Genomic DNA, 22689 nt, shown 5'->3' with positions numbered 1-22689 from the left:
CATGACATGGAGAGTATGCAACTGCCAAATCCCTGATCATAGCCCCAGTGGAAAATATTAGTTATCAGTATTCATTGTCAAGCAACGCAAATGAGTCAGAGAGCTAAAGTGGAAATGTTTATGGTTTGTTTCTTTGTTCCGGTTACTCTGTTCAGGCTTTCTGCTCTACGATGGAATGAATGGAAAATGTGTGTGTGACTGTTATAATTAAGTTTTGGATAGTGACTCCTTGCGCCACCAGGAGTCCCTCCAAAAACACATCCCCAAAAGATGTAACAAAGAAGTGAACCTTTGTTCTATTATTTATATAATCGTCTGTGTGCCACACCCTTGCATTTGGGCAGCACATCTTCACTGAACAAGCAGGCCTTATTTTGATAAGGCAGGAAGCAGCAATAATGTTCTCCAAGTGTCCACCTTTCGGCCAACATGACCCTGCAACATATGTCTAAGTACGCTGATACAGGTGTATTTATGGGGCCCGTCAACGTTATGTCTCAGGCATGCATACTATTCATTATTCATGTCTAGAAAGATGTCTCCATTGAGTATTTTCCTAAGAGGCAGATTTTTTTTTCCAATCTCATATTTTACAAGTATTATTTTGTCTTTCTTTGGGAGATTTATTATTGAATTCAATGGCATCTATAATGGCTCTCTCTGTTTTGTCTATAAACACGAAAGTAAATGTTAAACAATTTAAAAGAATCTATAAGAATACAGTAGTCATTTTTCTAAGAATTTTTTACTAGAGCTGATGAAAAATCAGAATTTTCATTCTGCAAGAAATTCTGATATTGTGATGTGTTTTATCCCCAATTGAGATGAAAAATAGAAACAATGAAATTTTTTGTGGAATGAAAAGTTCTGAAAATGTTTTAACTGGAACATTCAAAACATGTCCTTTCCATTCAGTTGGACATTACATTGCATCCACCTGCTGCTGCGGTGCTTCATGGAAACTGTAGTACAGGTGCCTTGTACCCCCATTCTCCTGTATGGGCTGAGCCACCAAACTGGACTACATCTCCCATGATGCACTGCAGTCATTGCAACTCAGACAGAAGGACGCCCTCAGTGCATCATGGGAGACGTAGTCCAACTGGAGACCACAGCCCATAGGGGAGAATGGCAGAATGAAGTAATGAAACTTAAACTCCCATGTGGCACTGCAGCGGCTCAGGTGGATGAAGATGAATGTCAAACAGAGCCAAAACAAAAAGTTTTGATTTTGTTGAACAAACTGAACTGTTTCAATTCTGGTCAACTTGAAATGAATAGTTTAGCTTTTCCTAATGGGAAATTGAAAAATTTCAGCAAACCCAACATTTTCCTGTGGAAAATGTAGATGTTGCAGGAGAATCCACATGTTCTACTGAAAAAAAAATTGATGGAAAATTCCAGACCAGCTCTAATTTTTTACAGAATCCAAACTCAGGAATTGATGGCTTTTCTTCACTGAAACAGTGGGGAAAACTTGCCACCCTGCATTCCACCTGAATTATTTGTGGGTAAGAAGTGGAATTGCCAGGCACTCTGGTTGTCCTCAGATTAGGCATTCTCAGCCATGTTCATATCTAACTGATAATAATGAAAATAATTATGTTTGCCAAGTCTGCCATCATCATGATCACTAGTATATTATTATTATTTTATTTATTAAGTTTCTACTCATAAAGGGTGAATAAATTATTAATAGATTTTTTTTAAAATGGTTAATCAGTTGTTATAGAGTCTGACAGGCCAATTGGTTATTTATAACCATAACTTTTAACCATCTAAAACACCTTTTACTGATGTGTTTATAATCCTTTGTATTAAATGCTACTCATGTCTGTAACATTCTGATAACATCTAGTGATAATTTATTAAACATTTATTAATGGAAACATAATATAAAGTATGACCTATATTACAATAGTGCCTAGGAACTCCAATCAAGGATCAGGGTCCCATTGTGCTCGGTGTTGTAAAAACAAGTAATAAAGAAGAGCCCCAATGAGAATCTAGATGTCAGACAGGAGGGGACAGGTGGACCAAATAGGCAAGTGTTGGGAATAGGGCTGTCAAGTGATTAATAAAATTAATCCCGATTAATCACGCTATTAAAAATTAATTGTGATTAATCACACTGTTAAACAATAATAGAATACCATTTATTTAAATATTATTGGATGTTTTCTACATTTTCAAATATATTGATTTCAATTCTAACACCAAATACAAAGTGTACAGTGCTCACTTTGTATTTATTTTTGATTACAAATATTTGCACTGTAAAAAACAAAAGAAATAATATTTTTCAATTCACCTCATACAAGTACTGGAGTGCAATCTCTTTATCATGAAAGTTGAACTTACAAATGTTGAATTATATATAAAAAACAAGTTTGTTTACATTTGCAGGAGATAATGCTGCCTGCTTCTTGTTCACAATGTCTCCTGAAAGTGAGAACAGGTGTTCTCATGGCATTGTTGTAGCCGGCATTGCAAGATATTTACATGCCAGATGGAATGGTGGCCGAAGCATGAAGGGGCATACGAATGTTTAGCATATCTGGCACATAAAACCTTGCAATGCCGGCTACAAAAGTCCCATGTGAACACCTGTTCTCACTTTCTGGTGCCATTGTAAATAAGAAGTGGGCAGCATTATCTCCCATAAATATAAACAAACTTGTTTGTCTTAGTGATTGGCTGAATGAGAAGTAGGGCTGAGTGGACTTGAAGGCTCTAAAGTTTTGCATTGTTTTTGAGTGCAGTTATGTAACAAAAATAGCTACATTTGTAAGTTGCATTTTCACGATAAAGAGATTGCACTACAGTACTTGCATGAGGTGCATTGAAAAATACTGTTTCTTTTCTGTATCATTTTTACAGTGCAAATATTTGTAATAAAAATAATAATATAAAGTGAGCAGGGTACACTTTGTATTCTGTGTTATAATTGAAATCAATATATTTGAAAATATAGAAAAACATCCAAAATATTTAATAAATTTCAATTGGTATTCTATTGTTTAACAATGTGATTAAAACTGCGATTAAAATGGTGATTAATCACGATTAATTTTTTTAATCATGATTAATTTTTTTGAGTTAATCATGTGTGTTAACTATGATTAATCGAAAGCCCTAGTTGGGAGGATGAGTTAACAAAAGAACAGAGTTTAATATAAAAGCAGAAGTCTCCACTTGCCTAACTAATCAGAAATGTCTTTTATTTAATTTTTAAATTTGATTTTTGAAGGCTGTAATCACTCAGTCAATAGGTTGTGTTGGTCATTTACCCATCACATGCTCTGGTATCCTCATGACATGCAACATTTACATTCTCAGAACAGATCTTTTTCATTTCAATATCATATGATAAGATAGTTAGACAGCTGGTACCTTACCAGAATATGTAGGATAACCGCCCCCCACCCTCCAGCCTAGACAATAATCTCCAGTGCTCTAGACATCTCTCCCCAGATGCCTGTGAGGAAATATTGACCTTGCAGCATTTTCACTGTCCGCAAGGCAGAATGGCTTGTCGGGTTAAAGCTGGGTCTGGGATCAGGAAACTTATGCTCTTTTCCTTGCTCTGCCATGCTGACTTACAGTGTGGCTTTAGCAGGTCACTTACCCTTTCTGTGCCTCAGTTTCTCCCTCTGTAAAATGAAGGTAAAAATATTGAAATACCACAGAGAGGTGTTCTAAGGCATGTTTGTAAATTCATCAGGACCCCCAAGATGGAAGGTGCAATAGAAGTGCAAAGTATTGTTTGTATATTATGCCGAATTGATGGTGATTTGATAGATGAGCAAATCGGGGTAGAGAGCTGAATGCGAAAAGAAGGTTTAAAGTAGGCCTATATTGTCCTGATGTATAGAATTGCAGCCCGTCTCAAATTTATTAATGAAAACAGCTTCCACTCTGCTTGAGTTCCAGGTTTGTCCCTCTTATTTACCAAAGATCACATTTTGCCTGGAACTCTATATGGCACACACAGACACCAGGCTGGATAACATAAATACAAGCACATATCATTACATAGCTGTCTGACCAACCTGATTACCTTCTATGGTGAGATAGCTGGCTCTGTGGATATGGGGAAAGCGTGGACGTGATATATCTTGACTTTAGCAAAGCTTTTGATATGGTCTCCCACAGTATTCTTGCCAGCAAGTTAAAAAGTATGGATTGGATGAATGGATCATAAGATGAATAGAAAGCTGACTAGATCGTCTGGCTCAATGGGTAGTGATCAACGGCTTGATGTCTAGCTGGCAGCCAGTATCAAGTGGAATGCCCCAGTGGTTGGTCGTGGGGCCGATTTTGTTCAACATCTTCATTAATGATCTGGATGATGGGATGGATTGCACCCTCAGCAAGTTTGTGGATGACACTAAGCTGCGGGGAGAGGTAGATATGGTGGAGGGTAGGGATAGGGTCCAGAGTGACCTAGACAAACTGGAGGATTGGGCTAAAAGAAATTTGATGAGGTTCAACAGGGACAATTGCAGAGTCTTGCACTTAGGAAGGAAGAATCCCATGCTCTGCTATAGGCTGGGGACTGACTGGCTAAGCAGCAGTTCTGCAGAAAAGGACCTGGGGATTATAGTGGATGAGAAGCTGGATTTGAGTCAACAGTGTGCCCTTGTTGCCAAGAAGGCTAATGGCATATTGGGCTGCATTAGTAGAAGCATTGCCAGCAGATCGAGGAAAGTAATTATTCCCCTCTATTCGGCACTGGTGAGGTCACATCTGGAGTATTGTGTCCAGTTTTGGGCCTCCCACTATAGAAAGGATGTGGACAAATTGGAGAGAGTCCAGCAGAGGGCAATAGAAATGATTAGGGGGCTGGGGCACATGATTTATGAGGAGAGGCTGAGGGAACTGGGCTTGTTTAGTCTGCAGAAAACAAGAGTGAGGGGGGGATTTGATAGCAGCCTTCAACTACCTGAAGGAGGGTTCCAAAGAGGATGGAGCTCAGCTGTTCTCAATGCTGGCAGATGACAGAACAAGGAGCAACGGTCTCAAGTTACAGTGGGGGATGTCTAGGTTGGATATTAGGAAAAACTATTTCACTAGGAGGGTGGTGAAGCACTGGAATGGGTTACCTAGGGAGGTGGTGGAATCTCCTCCCTTAGAGGTTTTTGAGGCCTGGCTTGATAAAGCCCTGGCTGGGATGATTTAGTTGCGGTTGGTCCTGCTTTGAGCAGGGGTTGGACTAGATACCTCCTGAGGTCTCTTCCACCCCTAATCGTCTATGATTCTATACAATGCTATGCTATTTTTGGAGGATATATATGAGCCTGATGGGCCACAAATGGAGTTGCACCTATTTTGTTTTAGATACTATTCTGCAATTATAAAGAAAAAGGAACTGAGAGAGATGTAGAATTTGACTCATTGCTTCACATAGAGAAGTGAATCGAAATTGGTGTATCTTACACTTTCTTCTGATGCCTTCAGCATGTAAATTGCAATTTAATTTAGATTCTTATTCTTAATTGAATTAAGGCCACTTTAATTCGGAATAAGAGTGTCGAGACAGGGATTTAATGCACTTTAATCCTCTTTAAAAGTTAATTCAGATGAATTTTTCCTGAGGCAGGTGTCTCTGTGTACACAAATTCTAATTTATACATTTATATCATCTCTGAATTTGACTCATGGAGTCTTATACTCTCTGGTTTTTGCTTCCCTGCTCTGCCCCTCTGTCCTTGCCTCCCAGCATATGAGTTACATCAGCTCACACTCTCAGAGGGACAGATTCAGAGCTGACAGGACGTGGGGTGCAAGGTTCATGTCAGTTAGCGGGAGGAATCTAACTTACATGCTGAATGGGTCAGAGAAGGTTTGACTCCCTTAGGTAAACTTAGACTGGCCTCTCTATGAGGCCCTTTTTGGGGGGCTCTGTACTGTGTAAACCCATGCACACCTAGGCAGGGTAGAGGCAGAGAGTGGGACCCAGAGTGGCTGGAACAGCCCCGGGAGCAGTAGGAACCCCCGGGACCCTTCTAGTGAAATAGTTTTTCCTAATATCCAACCTAGACATCCCCCACTGCAACTTGAGACCGTTGCTCCTTGCCCCCTGCCGAGTTTCAGTATCTCCCTTCACTCCCCCTCCTATCCCTCTTCCCCTCCCCCATTCACAGGAAGCTTTCACACACCCCTCCACTCCCTGACAGTGACTGGGGGGGTTACTGGCAGAGCTGCACTTAGAAGGTGCACTGTGCAGGAGGCAGTGTTGCATGCTGAGACAGGCTCTCACCTTCTTTCTCCGCCACAGCAGGTGGGTGTGTACATTAGCCTTTCCTCCCCACAGGGGATGCTGTTTTATGCCTTCTTTGCTGAGAAGCAAGACGTGGGTAGAATAACCTCGTTTCCAAAAGTACATACCACATGCCTCTGAAGTTTACAGGATGGAGGCTCCCCTCCTCCAAAGCACAAATCCAGGATGGTTTAGGGCCTAATCTTTGTGGGCCTCCAGCCCCAAGAGTGTTAAATGGTCCCTTGCTGGGCTTTGATGTTCAACCCAGTAGAGAGAAAATGGTGACGTGCATGCACTAGCCATTCGAGCAATGTTACAAGGCCACCGAGTTTCTTACAGTTACTCTTAACAGAACCTCTTCCTACAGCCTTCACCGGGTGTCAATTTATCTCTCCCCAGTTGTGTATCAGAATTTTAGGAAGTGATAGGGATGCACTTTCAAAGCATTGTCTGGTGATTCAGCCACATAGCTGCTGTTAATATTCAGTGGAAACTGTATGAATAAATCGCCTTAAGGCACTGTATCAGTTTCAGCACTTCTGTTCTAACCTGTTTTCTACCTAAATAGGAACAATGTGGCCCAATGGCCAAGGCAGGGATGGAGGAGTTACGTGACATGGGTTCTAGTCCTAGTCCTAGTTCTGGTCTTGACACTGAAGAAGGATGGTCCGGTGGTTAGAGCGCGAGCCTACGGCATGGGAGACCTATGTGCCATTCTCTGTTCCACCACATTCTCTGTTTCCACATCTATAATATGTGGATAATAATACTTACCCCTTCCTCCCTTTATAAAGTGCTCTGAGTGCCTCATACAAAAAAAGTGCGGGAACAGTTGTTATGCCCTCCTTGGGAGGCCATGACCCGTCATGGCATGGACTCTTACAAAACCTGTTCATGTCATCTTGTCCGGCTTCGCTGCCCAGACAGATTTGTATTTATTAGGCCAAGTTTCCAAAGCGCACAGAGCAAGAATTTCCAGATCTGCATTGCTGCATAAGATCATCCCGGCCCATTGTTCTGACTATGTCATATGCTTGGAGTCTCACCCGTGGCTGCCTCTTCCCTGCCACGCAAGTCACATGCTCACTGGCCTTATCGTAAAGACCACTTATAATTTAGTGCCCTACCTGTCAGGCAGTGGAGTTGACTGCAGTATTTGCTCCACAGGTGGAGCCAGCTTGTGTCCCCCATTGGTCCATGTCTCCTTCCAAGCACTTTGGTGCTTTCTCCTACACTGACCCTTGTGTGTGCAACAAACTCCCTGAAAATAATCTACAAATCCACTACTCTGTCCCCCATTCAACTTCCTCCCGTAGGCTCACCCTCTGCTGGGATGCCTCCAGAACATTGCTGGTTGATAACGGTGCAACAGATAGCAGCACAATAGTGGACCCAGCTCATATTCCCCTATTACTGTTACCGTGTCCTATCTCCCCCAGATCCCCATTTGCTTAGTGTTTTTTATTCACCTGTTGTGTCCTGTCACTAACAGGGAATGTAAGTTCTGCAAGGCCAGGACTGTCTGTTCACTGCATGTTTGTACAGCGCCCAGGATAACGGGGCATGATTCGTGATTAAGGCCTCTAGACACCAATACAGTGCAAATAATAACAACAACAATAATAATTAATAATGCATACACATTTCTATTTACTTACTTGCACGTTAGGTGCCCCAACAATGTCACAAGTTCTTGTTCCTTTGTCTCATTTCTAAGAGCCCATAATACCGTTCAAGACAAAACTGAAGGATGTTGAAGTTCAGGAGAAAGAATCCGCCACCTTCCAGTGTGAGGTGCCCATCCCTAGCACTGAAACTGCGTGGTTTAAAGAGGAGACCAAACTCCAGCAGAGCAAGAAGTACAACATTGAAGAAGAGGGGATGTACCGCCGGCTCACCGTCCAGAATGTCACCACAGATGATGACGCCATCTATATCTGTGAAATGAAGGAGGGTAGCAGGACCATCGCAGAACTCACTGTCCAGGGTAAAAGAAGCCACTGCAATGGGTTTCTCCTTCCCTTTTTGTGCCCCCCTCCTGATTTTTGTTTGTGTGGGCTAAGGTAAAGCCTGCCTGACGGCGCTGATGATTTCATCTGGAGTTGAAATGAGCGTTTGCAGCTGCATTTTATGCTCTGGTGGGTGGTGCACAGTGTACTGGGAATGTGATTTCAAAAGGCCTGCAGCATTACTAGCACAGAGGAATGATCCCATTGAGGGGTTGTTAATGGGGATTGAATCTGGACATCCCAATCTGTAAGCATGAGTCTGTATCACTTAGGTGAAAGGATGTGGGGCCTGCTTTTTAAAGGTAGTTAGATGCCTAAAGATGCAAATAGGCACCTACTGGGGTTGTCAAAAGCTTCTAAGGGCCTGTCTCCCATTGACCAAAATCTTCCCCAAGTCCTTTAGCTGTAAGCAGTAGCAAACTCAGAAACTTTCTGTGTGGACCAGCCACTGGAGGAACATAAAGCCACGCTGTCCTAGTGCAGGTTACAAGAGCACAGCACGACTTCGAGAGCAGGGCCAAGAGTCAATCGTTGGTGACTGGTGGGGAAAGTAAATGTTTTGGTAGGGTTGACAGAAAAAGTGAGTTCTTTTTCACTCTTCACTTTTTGCAAAAAAACAAAAGGCCATTTTCTGAGGCAGGAAAGTGTCATTTCACCACTTAAAGCGATGATTTTGTTAAGAGAATGTAAAAATTTTTTTCTCAATGAACATGTTTTCAAGAGGTTGTGATGAAACTTCATAAAAGGCAGCACGAGATGATGAGAACAGGGAACTTCAGTCCTAGAACAAATCTGTGACTACATCACTGCTTCACAGATGGATATTTGAAAGGAGGAACGTTGCTAACATTAATGATTGTACCAATCACACTTCTCTAAGAGTGAAATTCACCAGGGCAGGGAGTGGCCAGGCTCTAGTTACTGCTTAAGTCCTGCTTCAGCACTATTGTTAGGTCTTAAGTGGTATCAGTCTTGTGCAGGCTGTGTGCACAGGGGTGAATTTCACTCCCATCACCTGAGCAATAGACTGGAACCAAGAACTCCTACACTGTAAACTCAGATCTGCCTCTGAATTTCTCTACAGACTTAGGCAAATAGCATTCCTGGACTCAGTTTTCCCATCTGCACTATGGGGCGGGGTTTTCAAAAGCGCTGAAGTCTTGATACTATTCATATTTCCCTATAGAGCTTTATCTCCTTATAAATACTAACAATATAGGGAGCACTGGTTAAAAAGGAAATGTATAACTAAAGTTACCATTAAATATGAGCCGCAGCTGCAGAGTTCAGATATTGAGCCAGATCCAAACTTTCCTGAAGTTTACAGCAGTTCATCAGGGATTTGGTTTGCCCCATAATATGGATTAGACTCCTGGGGCAAAATCTGGATGTTGATCCAAATCCAGATGCCAATTTCCCCAAAGTTTGGGAGCTTAGGGTTGATGTGTATTGAGATCTAGGGTTTGGGCCAGTGTAGGTTTCTCACAAACACAGAGACATGTTTGCAGAAGTGTCTGTTAATTTTAAGTTTGTTGATTCACCTACATGAAATCTAAGTCCGATAGCTGTGATCATGATTCTGATGTTGATTCTACTTATGTAAATTATAATGATCTCCATTGAAACTATTGGAGATACACTGTTGTAGAAGCTAGAGAACTGAATTTGGCCCTTTTCATTTCCGGTCTGCCTTTATTTCAGTTGAAGGCCATGGAGGAATCCCACTGTAAAACCTGGTGGCCCTGTCAGATTTGTATATACAAATGCAGGTTTTACACCTGATAACAAAAGGAGAGGTGCAAGCATTATGGGAAATTTGACCCAAACAGATGCAGAAGTGATGAAGGAAATTACAACCCACTCTTGGAAATATATTATGGATTTCTTGATTAACTGTGAAATTATAAAATTTAGAGACAAAAACTGTTATGTTCATGGCATGCACACAAAGAAGTTAAAAGAAAAGGAGTACTTGTGGCACCTTAGAGACTAACAAATTTATTAGAGCATAAGCTTTCGTAGCTCACGAAAGCTTATGCTCTAATAAATTTGTTAGTCTCTAAGGTGCCACAAGTACTCCTTTTCTTTTTGCGAATACAGACTAACACGGCTGCTACTCTGAAACAAAGAAGTTAGATTCAAAAACATAAATACTCTTGTTGAAAGGTTGCAGTGTTACAATGCTTTATTTCTCAGAATTCAGAATAACTCCCAAGAATCCCAAAACAGAGAGCGACAAAGCAGGGTGCTTCCTCAAAGAGAGAGGCACAGCTCACCCCACTTTACCCTAAAGTGGGTGGCTGCAGACCTACTCAGATGACCCACATCACATGGCTTCCCTCAGAGCCCCCTCACTTGCAAGCAGTACCAGGAAATCTTCACACTTAAAAATCGCTTGTTATTTTTAACACAGATGTTTTGGAGCATCTGATCCATCTTTCTGTAGTATTCATTGCCCCACATGGGGTGTATGTATGGCAAACAAAACAAAGAGGATAGCCCTATTAATACCAAGGAGTCTGGTGGCACCTTAAAGACTAACTGATTTATTTGGACCTAAGCTTTTGTGGGTAAAAACCCCCACTTCTTCAGATACCCCTATTAATACCCCTCCTCTCCTCTTCTGAAAAAAAAATCCATTCATGACTTGAATATCATTACAGCTATTCACATTTGCAGCTTTGCAAACAAAAGTAACTTGAGTTCACACTGCAGGATATAAACTGATCTCACGTGGGAGTCAGAAATGATCATTTCCCTCCAGGTCACAGCATTGCACACCCAGCTAAATTCATTGCATACTGGTCAATCCCAGAGATGGGATATTGAATACTAGTGATAGAGTACTTGTCTGATCTGCCATGGTTATGGATACAGTTTTGTCACGGTAAAATTATGCATAATTCATGGCACAGTCACAATAAAAATGAATAATTTCAAACTATGGTAATGGCAACTTTATGGATGCTGCTGATGAATATGAACAGTTCATTAGTTCACTTTGGTCAAGTCTTCTTTGAAACAGAACAACCTTGAAGCCTGTCTCCCAAGCAAGGGGGAAAATTCATAGGGAAGGGTTGCAGAACAAAGTGTGTGAACAAGCATCTCAAACAGGTTATTAGGAGAAAGCAGAAAGCCTACAAGGAATGGAGGAAGGATGGATCAGCAAGAAATGCTACTTTTTGGAGGTCAGAAAGTGTAGGGAAAAAGTCAAAATGGTCAAAAGCCAAGCAGAGTTGGACATGGCAAAGGAAATTAAAACCAATAGTAAAAGGTTTTTCAGCCATATAAATAAAAGAAAAACAAGGAAGGAAGAAATGGGACTGCTAAACACGGAAGATGGTGTGGAGATTAAAAATAATCTAGGTGGGGCCCAACACCTACACTAATATTTTGTCTCAGTTTTTAATAAGGGTAATGAGGAGCTTGGGCCAGTGGCAGGATGGATAATGGAACAAGAATATGGAAGGAGGTGGAAGCCAAACTCAAACAGCTTTAATGGGACCAAATTGGAGGGCCCAGATAATCTCCCTCCAAGAATATTAAGGAACTGGCACATGAAATTTCAAGCCCAATTGTAAGGATTTTTAATTAATCCACAAATTTGGAAGGGTCAAAACTGTGACTGGAGAATTGTGAACATAGTACCTATATTTAAGAAAGGGGAAAAAGAAGTGATCCATGAAACTATGGGCAAGTTAGTTTGACCTCAATTGTATGCAATGTCTCCAAACAAATTTTGAAAGAAAAGCAGTTAAGAACATAGAGGTAAATAGTAAGTGGGATAAAATATAACATGGTTTACTAAAGATAGATAATGCTAAACCGACCCAATCTCTTTCTTTGAGAAGATAACTGATTTTTCTAGACAAAGGAAATGCAGTAGATCTAATCTACCTGGCTTTCAGTAAATTTGCTATAGTTCCACATGGGAAATTATTAGTTCAATTGGAGAAGATGGGGCTTTAATATGAGATTTGAAAGGTGGGAAAGGAACTGGTTAAAGGGAAGACTATAACAGGTCATGCTGAAATGTGAACCATTGGGCTGGGGTTCCTCAAGGATCGGTCTTGGGACCAATTGTATTTAATACTTTTACTAATGACCTTGATACAAAATGTAGGCATGTGCTAATAGAATTGCAGATGAGACAAAGTTGGGAGGTATTGTCAATATGGAGGAGGATGGTAATATCATGCAAAAAGATATGGATAACCTTAAAAACTGGAATAATAGAAATGGGATGAAATTTAATAGTGCAAAGTGCAAGATCGTGCACTTACGGACTAACAACAAGAATTTTTGCTATAAACTGGGAAAGTATCAGTTGGAAATGGCAGAGGAGGAGAAAGACCTGGTTGTGTTGGTTGATCACTGGATGACTATGAGCCACCAATGTGATGCAGCCATGAAAAAAGCTAATGCAATCTTGGGATAGATCAGGCAAGGTCTTTCCAGTTGAGATAGGCAAGTGTTATTACCATTATACAAGACACTAATGAGACCTCATCAGGAATACTGTGTGCAATTCTAGTCTTCCCATGGTTTAAGAAAGATGAATTCAAACTGGACCAGGTGCAGAGAAGGTCTAGTAGGATGGTCAGAGGAATGGAGAACCTACCTTATGAGAGGAGACTTAAGAAGCTTGGCTTGGTTAGCCTAACCAGCAAAGGCTGAGGGGAGATAGGATTGCTCTCTATAAATACCTCAGAGGGATAAATACCAGGGAGGGAGAGAAGTTATTTAAGTTAAGAGCCAATGCTGACACAAGAACAAATGGATATAAACTGCCATCTATAAATCTAAGCTTGAAATTAGATGCCGGATTCTAACCATCAGAGGAGTGAAGTTCTGGAACAACCTTCCCAGGGGAGAAGTGGGAGCTAAAAACCTAACTTGTTTTAAGATTGAGCTTGATAAGTTTATGGAGAGGGATGGTGTGATGAGACTCTACAATGGCATAAGGCCCATCCACAACTGCTGTTAGCAAATATCTCCAACGGGTGGAGAAAGGACACTAGATGGGGAGGGTTCTGAGTTACTACAGAGAATTCTTTCCCAGGTGTTTGGCTGGTGGATCTTGCCCACATGCTCAGGGTCTAACTGATCACCATATTTGGGGCTGGGAAGGAATTTACCCCCAGGTCAGATTGGCAGAGACCCTGGGGTTTTTCACCTTCTGCAATGTGGAGCACGGGTCATTTGCTGGTTTGAACTAGAGTAAATGGTGGATTCTCTGTAACTTAATTCTTTAAATCAAGATTTGAAGACTTCACTAACTAAGCCATAGCTTATGGACCTACTACAGGAATGGGTGGGTGAGGTTCTGTGGTCTACAATGCACAGGATGTCAGACTAGATGATCATGATGGTCCCTTCTGGCTTTATAGTCTATGAGTGGGACTGGATCAAAGTAACTAAAAAACTGTTCATACGCAACAGTCGATGGAAGTGAACTAACAAACTATTAATGTGGGGTAGCAGGATCCATATCAATGGCAAAATTCACAGTTCCGTGATTGTGGTGACCTTTCATGGTTGAGTTGAAATAAATGGCAAAACGGGTTCCATGATAGCATGTACCAAGGCATAATCATATCCTTAGCCATAGTGAACCGTACCTCCCCTGGCAATTCAGGATTGTTGCCTATAGGAACTATTTGCAACAGCCTCAGAATAGGAGGAGTGGGGGAAAACAAGTTAGCTAATTTTAAGATGGAGCTTGTTAAATTTATCAATGAGATTATATGATGGGGTTGCCTGCAATAGCAGGCGAGTAGAATTGATGACCCAGGAAGTCCCTTTTGATCCTATGTTCCTGTCTAGTATGACCTCCTGCATAACACAGGCCATAGACCCTCATTCCTATATCGAAGCCTTATGTTGTGATTGAGGGCTTGTCTACACTACCAGGCGGGGTCGATCTAAGATACGCAACTTCAGCTACGTGAATAGCATAGCTAAAGTCGACACACTTAGATCTACTCACCATGGTTTCTTCACTGTGGTAAGTCGATAGCTGGCACTCTCCTGTCGACTCCACTTGCACTTCTTGTTCTGGTGGAGTACCGGAGTTGACAGGAGAGTGCTCAGTGGTCGATTTATCACATCTATACTAGACGTGATAAATCAACCCCCACTGGATGGATCGCTGCCCGCTGATCTGGGTGGTAGTGTAGACAAGCCCTTAGTTAGAGCTTTTGGCACTGTTTTGATCTAGCTGATCTGGGTACTGCAGTACTCTGTGTCTGCTGTATTATGACTGTAGTAGTTTTCTTTCATACAGGGAACATCATTAAAAAACTGCCACGGAAGACTGCGGTCCCCATAAATGACTCAGCCATATTCTGTGTGGAGCTGGACAATGAGTGCCAGAACATCCATTGGCTGAAGAATATGGAAGAAGTGAAACCCAATGACCGAATCACCGTCACCTCATCCGGCAAGCAACATACGCTGATTATCCGGGAGTGCAAGATGGAAGACGCTGGGGAGATTGCATTCCTGGCTGATGAGTGCAGAACATCTACCCAGTTCACTGTGTCCAGTAAGCTTTCCTTTATTCTATATTACAGTGAGCATCAGAACATAAGAATGGTCATACTGGGTCAGACCAATGGTCCATCTAGCTCAGTAGCCTCTCTGACAGTGGCCAATGTCAGATACTTCAGAGGGAGTGAACAGAGCAAGGCAATTATTGAGTGATCCATCCCCTGTCATCCAGTCCCAGCTTCTGGCAGTCAGAGGCTTAGGGACATCCAGAGCATGGGGTTGCGTCCCTGACGGTCTTGACTAATAGCCATTGATGGACCTATCCTCCGTGAACTTATCTCATTCTTTTTTGCACCCTGTTATACTTTTGGCCTTCGGATTGCATGTGTGTTGTGTGAAGAAGTACTTCCTTTTGTTTTTTTTTAAAACCTTCTGTCTGCTAATTTCATTGTGTTACCCCTGGTTCTTGTGTTTTGTCCCCCCACCCCTTTACCCCTACTTGCCAATGAGGAGAGTGGCCTAAATCCAGACTGCAGTTTGCCCTGAAGCCCGGGGCTAGACTAGTCACTGCAGTTGGCTGCTGAGGCAAGTGAAGGGACTGAGGACCTCCTGTTCCCCAAAAGGAGGGAGACAGTGGGCTGGGGCATAGCTGGAGGGCTGTATTCCAAAGAGGACACCGCGGTCTGGGAGTGACACGGGTCCAGGTGGTGGAGATGGTGGAGGAAGTGGAAGTAACTGCGAGTGAGACACCACTAATAAAGGGCACCCTGGTGGTCCAAGAGAGCTATTTCCCAGCATGGCCGCAGCCAGGGGTCTGCACCGCTACAGGTAGTGATTCAGAACTAGGGCAGGGGACTTCTCTCCATTTAAAAATCAGTACACAGATAGCAATTCACACAAGCAACCTATAGTGCCTATGTGTTCATTGTTTACAGAGCACTGTAAATGTGCCAAGTGCTTTAGAAACTCTATTCCCCAAATGCTTAGGTGGTTCTTTGAGTCTTTGGTCCTAAGAGGAATGGGGGGAGTGGCCCTAGCTGTCCTGCAGTTCCTTCCCTAATTTTGGAATTCCTAACTGGAGCCTCTAAAGAAGTGGGGAAGGTGGGCAGGGAGTGTGAATATGCAAAGGTGATGCTCCAGGTGAGTAGAGCTGAGCGGAGAATGTTTCATGGGGGAGTTCAAGATTTCAGAATTTGTTTTTGTTCCAATTTGGAATAAAGCCTGAAAATTTGAGGTTGGTTTTAAAGAGGGATTTGGAGAGGAAAAGGGATGGTGCCTTTTTCTTTTCAAGCAGTTAGCCCAACCTTTGTATCTCCACTTTACGCACAATTCTTTATCGAGAAGTATTTAAAAAGTTGGGAAGTTCAGATTCTGAAACATTCAAGCTGTGGAACTAGACAGTCACCTTTTGGAGTTTCCCCAGCATTCTCAACAGCCATCTGGTAGTACTGTGTGTACAGCCCACTGTTATTTTAAAGGGATTGCATAAACGCAGAGAGGGAAGTGCTGGAAGAAGGGTTTGATTTAAGCAATGTTCGCACCTTTTGAAGAATCCCAATTAAGATGCATCTCACCAGGGTAACAGTGTGTAGTGATACTAAACAGGTGATCCATTATTCTAGCTGAGCATTAATGAAATAAAATAAGTTAAACCTGCTCCAAGCCTCTTACATGGTCAGTATTGGTATGTGTGCAGGAGTCAATGGTAATTTGTGTACATGTGTGAAAGGTCAATGGTAGTTTGTGCGTGTACTTGGGGAATGGAATTAGTGGTGTGTGTTGGGTCTGTGATATTTTGTGTGTGTGAGAGAGAAAAGGGGTACAGTCGATGGACACCAGTGATACTGTGTGTGTGTGTGTGTGTGTGTGTGTGTGTGTGTGTGTATGTAGGGTCCATGATAGTGGCAGTATGTGGGAAAGCAGATGGTGAAAGATGTGTATAGTTATAGGGATTATTGGTATTAGGTGTGTGGGTTTAATGGTAGTGTGTGTTAGAGGTGTCAGTACTTCGGGGGTACTGAGTGCTGTTTTGTGTATGCTGTGTGTGTGGATGGTCAGTAGCATTGTGCGGGGCCAGTGATCTCCGTGATTGTCTAGGGAGACACTAGCATTGTGTGTGCACATGGATTGTGTGTACATGGACGGTGCTGTTTGAGGATGTGTTTTTCTTCAAACCCCTTGCTTGTCCACCTCAGATTAAGACTGTCTGAAACATTCCATGTATTGACGTCATCAGAGGAGCATGAATGCTAATCCGATTCCTGATAGCCCTCGGCGCAGGTGCCTGCATGTCTGTCATGTGCTGTGGTGTGTTCATTCTGTAATATGGTTCTGTCTGTGTTTTTATCGCACTTCAGCTCCAAGAAAACCCCCATCCCATCCCCCCTCTGACCCCGTGGTGAAAAATAAAACAGAAACCTCAGTGACGCTTGCCTGGTCCCCTCCCAAAATGGAGCAATTCATTCTCCTTGATGGCTACCTGGTAGAATGTAAGAAGTTGACCGGTTTTACCTGGATGAGATGCCACCAATCTCACATCCCCATCCCAGAGTTCACAGTGAGCGATCTGACAGAAGAGGCAGACTACCAGTTCCGCGTGTCTGCAGTCAACAGCTATGGGCAGAGCTCTTACCTAGAGTTCCCAGGGACCCTGCACCTCGGTGAGCCACGCAAACAAAGGGATTCAGGCCACTCAGTTGACTAACAATAGGGCCGTGATCTTGCAAGTCCTTGCCGTATGCACAGCAAAGCAAGGCAAGGTGGCCGCGCTCCAGGACGCATGCGAGCAGGGCTATGCATTGAGCTCCTGCAAGGTTAAGTGCTAGGCGCAGAGAGCTCTGCATTGAATCTCAGGCCCTTGCTCTCTAGAATGCAGAGCTGTAGCTGAACAGACATGATCTTAAAGGCACTCTTGAGCAGGTCCGTGAGCCAGCGAGCTATGTGTTCCTGTCTTGGACCTCAGCCGCGCTGCTAGATGGGGTTTATGTGATGTTGTGCAGTCACACTCATGCAGACAGGATCAGGTTCCCTGGGGCACCCTGCTCTACTCTGTCACTTTTTAACCTTCCAAATCTATGGAGAAATGTAGGGACTCGGTTTTATTTCTGGGCTGCTGGGTTCTCTGCTGTTTGTCGGTGATCTATTGTATTGAGTATTTATTCGAAGTGACAAGGTGGATCTGATAGGCACCTCGTGCTATTATTTTATGAATCTAGGGCTATGTAAGTAAAATATGCCCAGCATTCTACCCTTGCAGGAACAAGCCCTACCTCTGTAACCTAATGGCACTGACCTGCTTCTGTAGAAATCAAATCCTGCAGCCCTTCCACATGCAAAATGCCCAGTGCCTTCAGTGGGTGCGGAATTTTGGTCTGTTATTTTCAGTTTCCTTTTTCTCCCCCGAAAAGTTCTGAGCATAGGAGGCAACTCTTCTCAGTGTCCTCTAGCTTCAGATTTATGTTTTGCTCTTCTCTGACAGAACCAGCATTGGCTGTGAAAACTCCCCTGACTGATGTTGAAGCTACTGCAGGAGGTGATGCTACCTTTATTGTTGACCTCATGACCACTTGTTCTGGCACCTGGTACCTTAATGGCAAAGCCATACAGAGCAGTGAAATCTACATCATTCGGAGAACCAAAACCACCCACATTCTCACCATAAGAAACGTCACCAGGAATGACGATGGAGCAGAGGTGAAATTTGTCGCCAAGAACATTGAAACCAGTACGAAGATGAATGTAAAAGGTAGTTACTTGGATCTCATTCATTTCTTCCTTCGGTCTAGGGAGGCAGGCTGGTCTTGTGGTTAGAAAGGGGCTTGAGTGTTGGAGCTCCTGGGCTCTACTGCGAGCTCATTACTGATTTGATGTGCGACCTTAGACAAGTAACCTAAGCTTTCAGAGCCAGATTTTGATACCTGAGTAGTACCTCACTGACTCCAGCGGCATGACTTGAGGAGTAAGGGAATATTCAGTATTTCTAAGAGCATCAGAATGTGACCTTGAGTTGCCTAAGATTCCCTCTCTGTGAAATGAGGATCATAATACTTACCTGTTTCACAAGGCAAAGCTTAATGGACATTGATAAAGGGCTTATTGACCCTTGGATGAGAAATCCCTGTGGAAGAATGTTTAAAGTATTCATGATTAGAAGGGAGCGCACAGCTGATTGCGTGCCTCATACAATGCAAATATTAATGGTGAAATTCACTGCAGTGCAGAAGTAACTTCCTAAACATTTCTTAACCCCCACTTAAGCCTTTCCACGGGGGTGTAAATGGGGTTTAAATCTTTGTACAGCCTTGTGAAAGGGCAGTTTCACCCCAAGGATATTTGTTGCGTGCGATTGTTCTGACAAATGACAAAAATGTTTTAAAAATAACAATAATAATAAAAAGAGATGTTGGAATTTTAATGTTGGGTGGAGTGTAGGGGTTGGGAGAGTCTGGGTTTTCCAGGTGCAAAGGCAGAGTTAAACGTAATGGCTTGTTAAGTTAAAACCTGAACCCATTCATTGAGCCACCAAAGCAGAATGGTGGCTTAGCAAGGAGAGGGTATGGCATGTGGTGGGACCCTTGGTTTGAGGATGGTGTTCCTGCCCTTAAGGCAAACAAAGTTTGGCAAGTTCTGATTTTAGCTTTGTTGCAGAATATACCGTGCTTGCCGGATACTAAGATGGGGCGGCAGGCAGTAAGTGAGGTGACTTCATTTCCGGCGCTTGCACCTTAGAGGGAAAGATGGACATGGGGGAACAGAGGTCAAAAAGTGGGAAAATATTTACCTGGGGGAAAAATGAAAAGGAGTACTTGTGGCACCTTAGAGACTAACAAATTTATTAGAGCATAAGCTTTCGTGAGCTACAGCTCACTTCATCGGATGCATCAAGAATTATAACATTCAAAAACCAGTTGGAGAACCCTTCAATCTCTCTGGTCACTCGATTACAGACCTAAGAGTGGCTATCCTTCAACAGAAAAGCTTCAAAAACAGACTCCAACGAGAGACTGCTGAATTGGAATTAATTTGCAAACTGGATACAATTAATTTAGGCTTGAATAGAGACTGGGAATGGATGAGTCATTACACAAAGTAAAACTATTTCCCCATGGTATTTCTCCCCCCCCACCCCACCCCCCACTGTTCCTCTGATATTCTTGTTAACTGCTGGAATTAGCCTACCTTGCTTGTCACCATAAAAGGTTTTCCTCCTTTCCCCCCCCGCTGCTGGTGATGGCTTATCTTAAGTGATCACTCTCCTTACAGTGTGTATGATAAACCCATTGTTTCATGTTCTCTGTGTGTGTATATAAATCTCTCCTCTGTTTTTTCCACCAAATGCATCCGATGAAGTTAGCTGTAGCTCACGAAAGCTTATGCTCTAATAAATGTGTTAGTCTCTAATGTGCCACAAGTACTCCTTTTCTTTTTGCGAATACAGACTAACACGGCTGCTACTCAAACCTGGGGGAAAAAATGATACTCTTATTTATACATTCTGATTCTTATTGAACTCTGCTGGATTTCTTCTCTTGTCTTGGGTGTGAACAGGGTTGAGCCAATCATGAGTTTCTTCTGTGACTGGTTTAATATGCCAGCCTACAGGGAGAGGCACTGGCTGCTTTAGTGTCTAAAGTGAATTCAGGTTGCCTGTGGAAGACTTCTTCTGGGGAAAAAGGTTTAAAACCACGGCTTCAGTACTCAGAGATATGTGTGAAATTGATGATGAGATTTTGGAGATAGCATCATATATGGTGCTCTACAAGGCATAAAAATTAGGGTACAGATTCTTATCTCATTGACACCAGTATAAATCCAGACCAAGTCCACTGAAGTAAATGGAGTTGCTCCGTATTTACACTGGAGTGAGACCAAGATCTGGACCCAGGTTCCTTCTGAGGGGAGCTTGCAACCATGTGTGAGACAGTATGATATAATAGCAAGCTTTTCTTTCTTTCTTTCTTTCTTTCTTTCTTTCTTTCTTTCTTTCTTTCTCAGCTGCTGCAGCTGCTGCAGTAAGAATCACCAACAAGAGTGGAGACATAGAAAAGGTATCTGTTCGGCTGTGTGAGGAGGCACAGCTTTGGGCGGAGCTATCAGATGTGGCAGCTGCCGTGAAGTGGATGAAGAATGGGAAGGAAATACAGGCCAGTCCAAAATACGAATTGAAAACAGCAGAGAAGAAACGCATCCTGAAAATTCACAACATCACAGCAGAGGATGCTGGCATTTATGAATGTGTCTGTGAAGGGGATGAAATAGTCTATCAGCTCTCAGTAAAAGGTGCATGACTTTGGCTGGGTTGTTTCTGGTGAATGGTCTGCCCCCAGCCAGTATGGTCTTTATGTGACAGGAAGGGAGCTCACGGAAGTTAGTGACACCTACCGCTCCAATAGGAAGCTGATGTACCTCCCTAGAGAGCGGTGGTGTGTGTGAGGTGAGGAGTATTTGGAAGCTGACAGCAGACCCTGAGCTCTGTCAGTCATAGAGGCTCTGCCATATCATCCATCCTGCTTCGTGTCCCAGAAAGTGGATGAGAAAGTCAGCTGGAGCTTGGTGTAGTTGAGTGAGCCTGGGCTATAGGAAAGGGAAAGATGGTCTTGTGGTTAAGAAACCAGCCAGGTAGTTAGGAGACATAGGCTCTATTCCCACCAGAGACACAGATTCACTGTTTGACTTTGGTCACGTCACTTAGGGTATGTCTACACTACCATAAATCACCCACAGCAGGCCTGTGTCAGTTGACTTGGGCTCGCAGGGCTTGGAGTGTAGATGCTTGGGCTGGAACCCAGGCTCTGAAAACCGGTGAGGGAGGAGGGTCCCAGAGGCTGGGCTCCAGATCAAGCTTGAATGTCTACACTGCAATTTTATAGCCCACCAGCCTGAGCCCTGCAAGCCCGAGTCAGATGACATGGGCCAGCCATGGGTATTTTACTGCAGTGTAGACATACTCTTAGGGACTGATCCAAATTTAGTTAAAGTGAATGGAGTCAGGCCCTCTGGGACCCAGTGTTTGCTCTCAGTACATGGAGGATAAGAAGAGGTGTGGGGAACTGTAAGGCTTGATCCTTTAGTGTTTGGAAAGCATTCAGATGGAAGACACAATAGAAAGGCAGACTCTCATAATTGTTTATTATTTGGTGTTTGCCAAGTTTTGTAGAGGTAAGAAAAGTTCAGCTTGTCTTCACATGCTCGTATTGTCCTTCAGCTCCTGCTGCGCTCCTTCCTATGGTTTGCTTCCTGTTCATTTAACAGGCATGTTGGCTACATGTCTGCTTTAACATTCAGCCCCTACCATGTAGCCTTTGACCCGCTGCATAACATTAGTGGATATAGGCCTAGTGTTTACAAACCTTCAGCCTCCTCAGGGAAACTTAAGGCTCCGTCAACCTGTCAATGGGAGTGTTTCTGTTGACTTCTATGAGAGCTAGAGCTGGCTTGAAAGGGCCAAATTATCCCGATTGCACTGGCTGGATTTTCATCCAGTTGTCTAATAAGGTGGGCAGTATAAAAGCTGGTACTTTCTACTCTGCACTGGTGAGGCCTCAGCGGGAGTACTGGACTGTGTTCCCATTTAGGCACCACAGTTTAAGGAAGATGTGAACAAATTGGAAGGAGGCCAGAGGAAAGCAACTCTAGTAAGAGGTTTGGAAAGCCTGGCCTACAAGGAAAAGTTGAAAGAACTGGTTATGTTTAGCTTAGAGAAGAGAAGGCTGAGGGGGATCATGACAACAGTGGTCCAATACGTGAAAGGTTGCTGTAAAGCAGACGATGTTCAATTGTCCTCCATGTCCCTCAACGGTAGGACAAGAAGTAATTATCTTAGTTTGCAGCCAGGGAGATTCAGTTTAGATCTAAGGAAAAACTCTATCCTGACAATGATAATTCAGCACTGGAACAGGTTACCAAGCGAGGCTCTTGAATCCTCAT

The 22689-nt window shown here is 43.0% G+C and overlaps 1 protein-coding gene across 1 annotated transcript in view; it reads left to right on the top strand.

The window, feature by feature from the left end:
- Positions 1-22689, top strand: part of OBSCN (obscurin, cytoskeletal calmodulin and titin-interacting RhoGEF) — a 292040-nt gene that overhangs the window by 4731 nt on the left and 264620 nt on the right. Inside the window, exons 2-6 of the mRNA XM_043509759.1 lie at positions 7980-8249; positions 14558-14818; positions 17121-17423; positions 18242-18508; positions 20767-21042. Of these exons, the coding sequence (XP_043365694.1) occupies positions 7980-8249; positions 14558-14818; positions 17121-17423; positions 18242-18508; positions 20767-21042 (1377 nt within the window). The remainder of the gene's footprint in view (positions 1-7979; positions 8250-14557; positions 14819-17120; positions 17424-18241; positions 18509-20766; positions 21043-22689) is intronic.

The sequence above is a fragment of the Dermochelys coriacea genome, chromosome 2 (genome assembly GCF_009764565.3).
Source record: "Dermochelys coriacea isolate rDerCor1 chromosome 2, rDerCor1.pri.v4, whole genome shotgun sequence".
Lineage (NCBI taxonomy): Eukaryota > Metazoa > Chordata > Testudines > Dermochelyidae > Dermochelys > Dermochelys coriacea.
The sequence above is the reverse complement of the archived record's forward strand: the minus strand, read 5'-3'. Positions and strand labels throughout refer to the sequence as shown.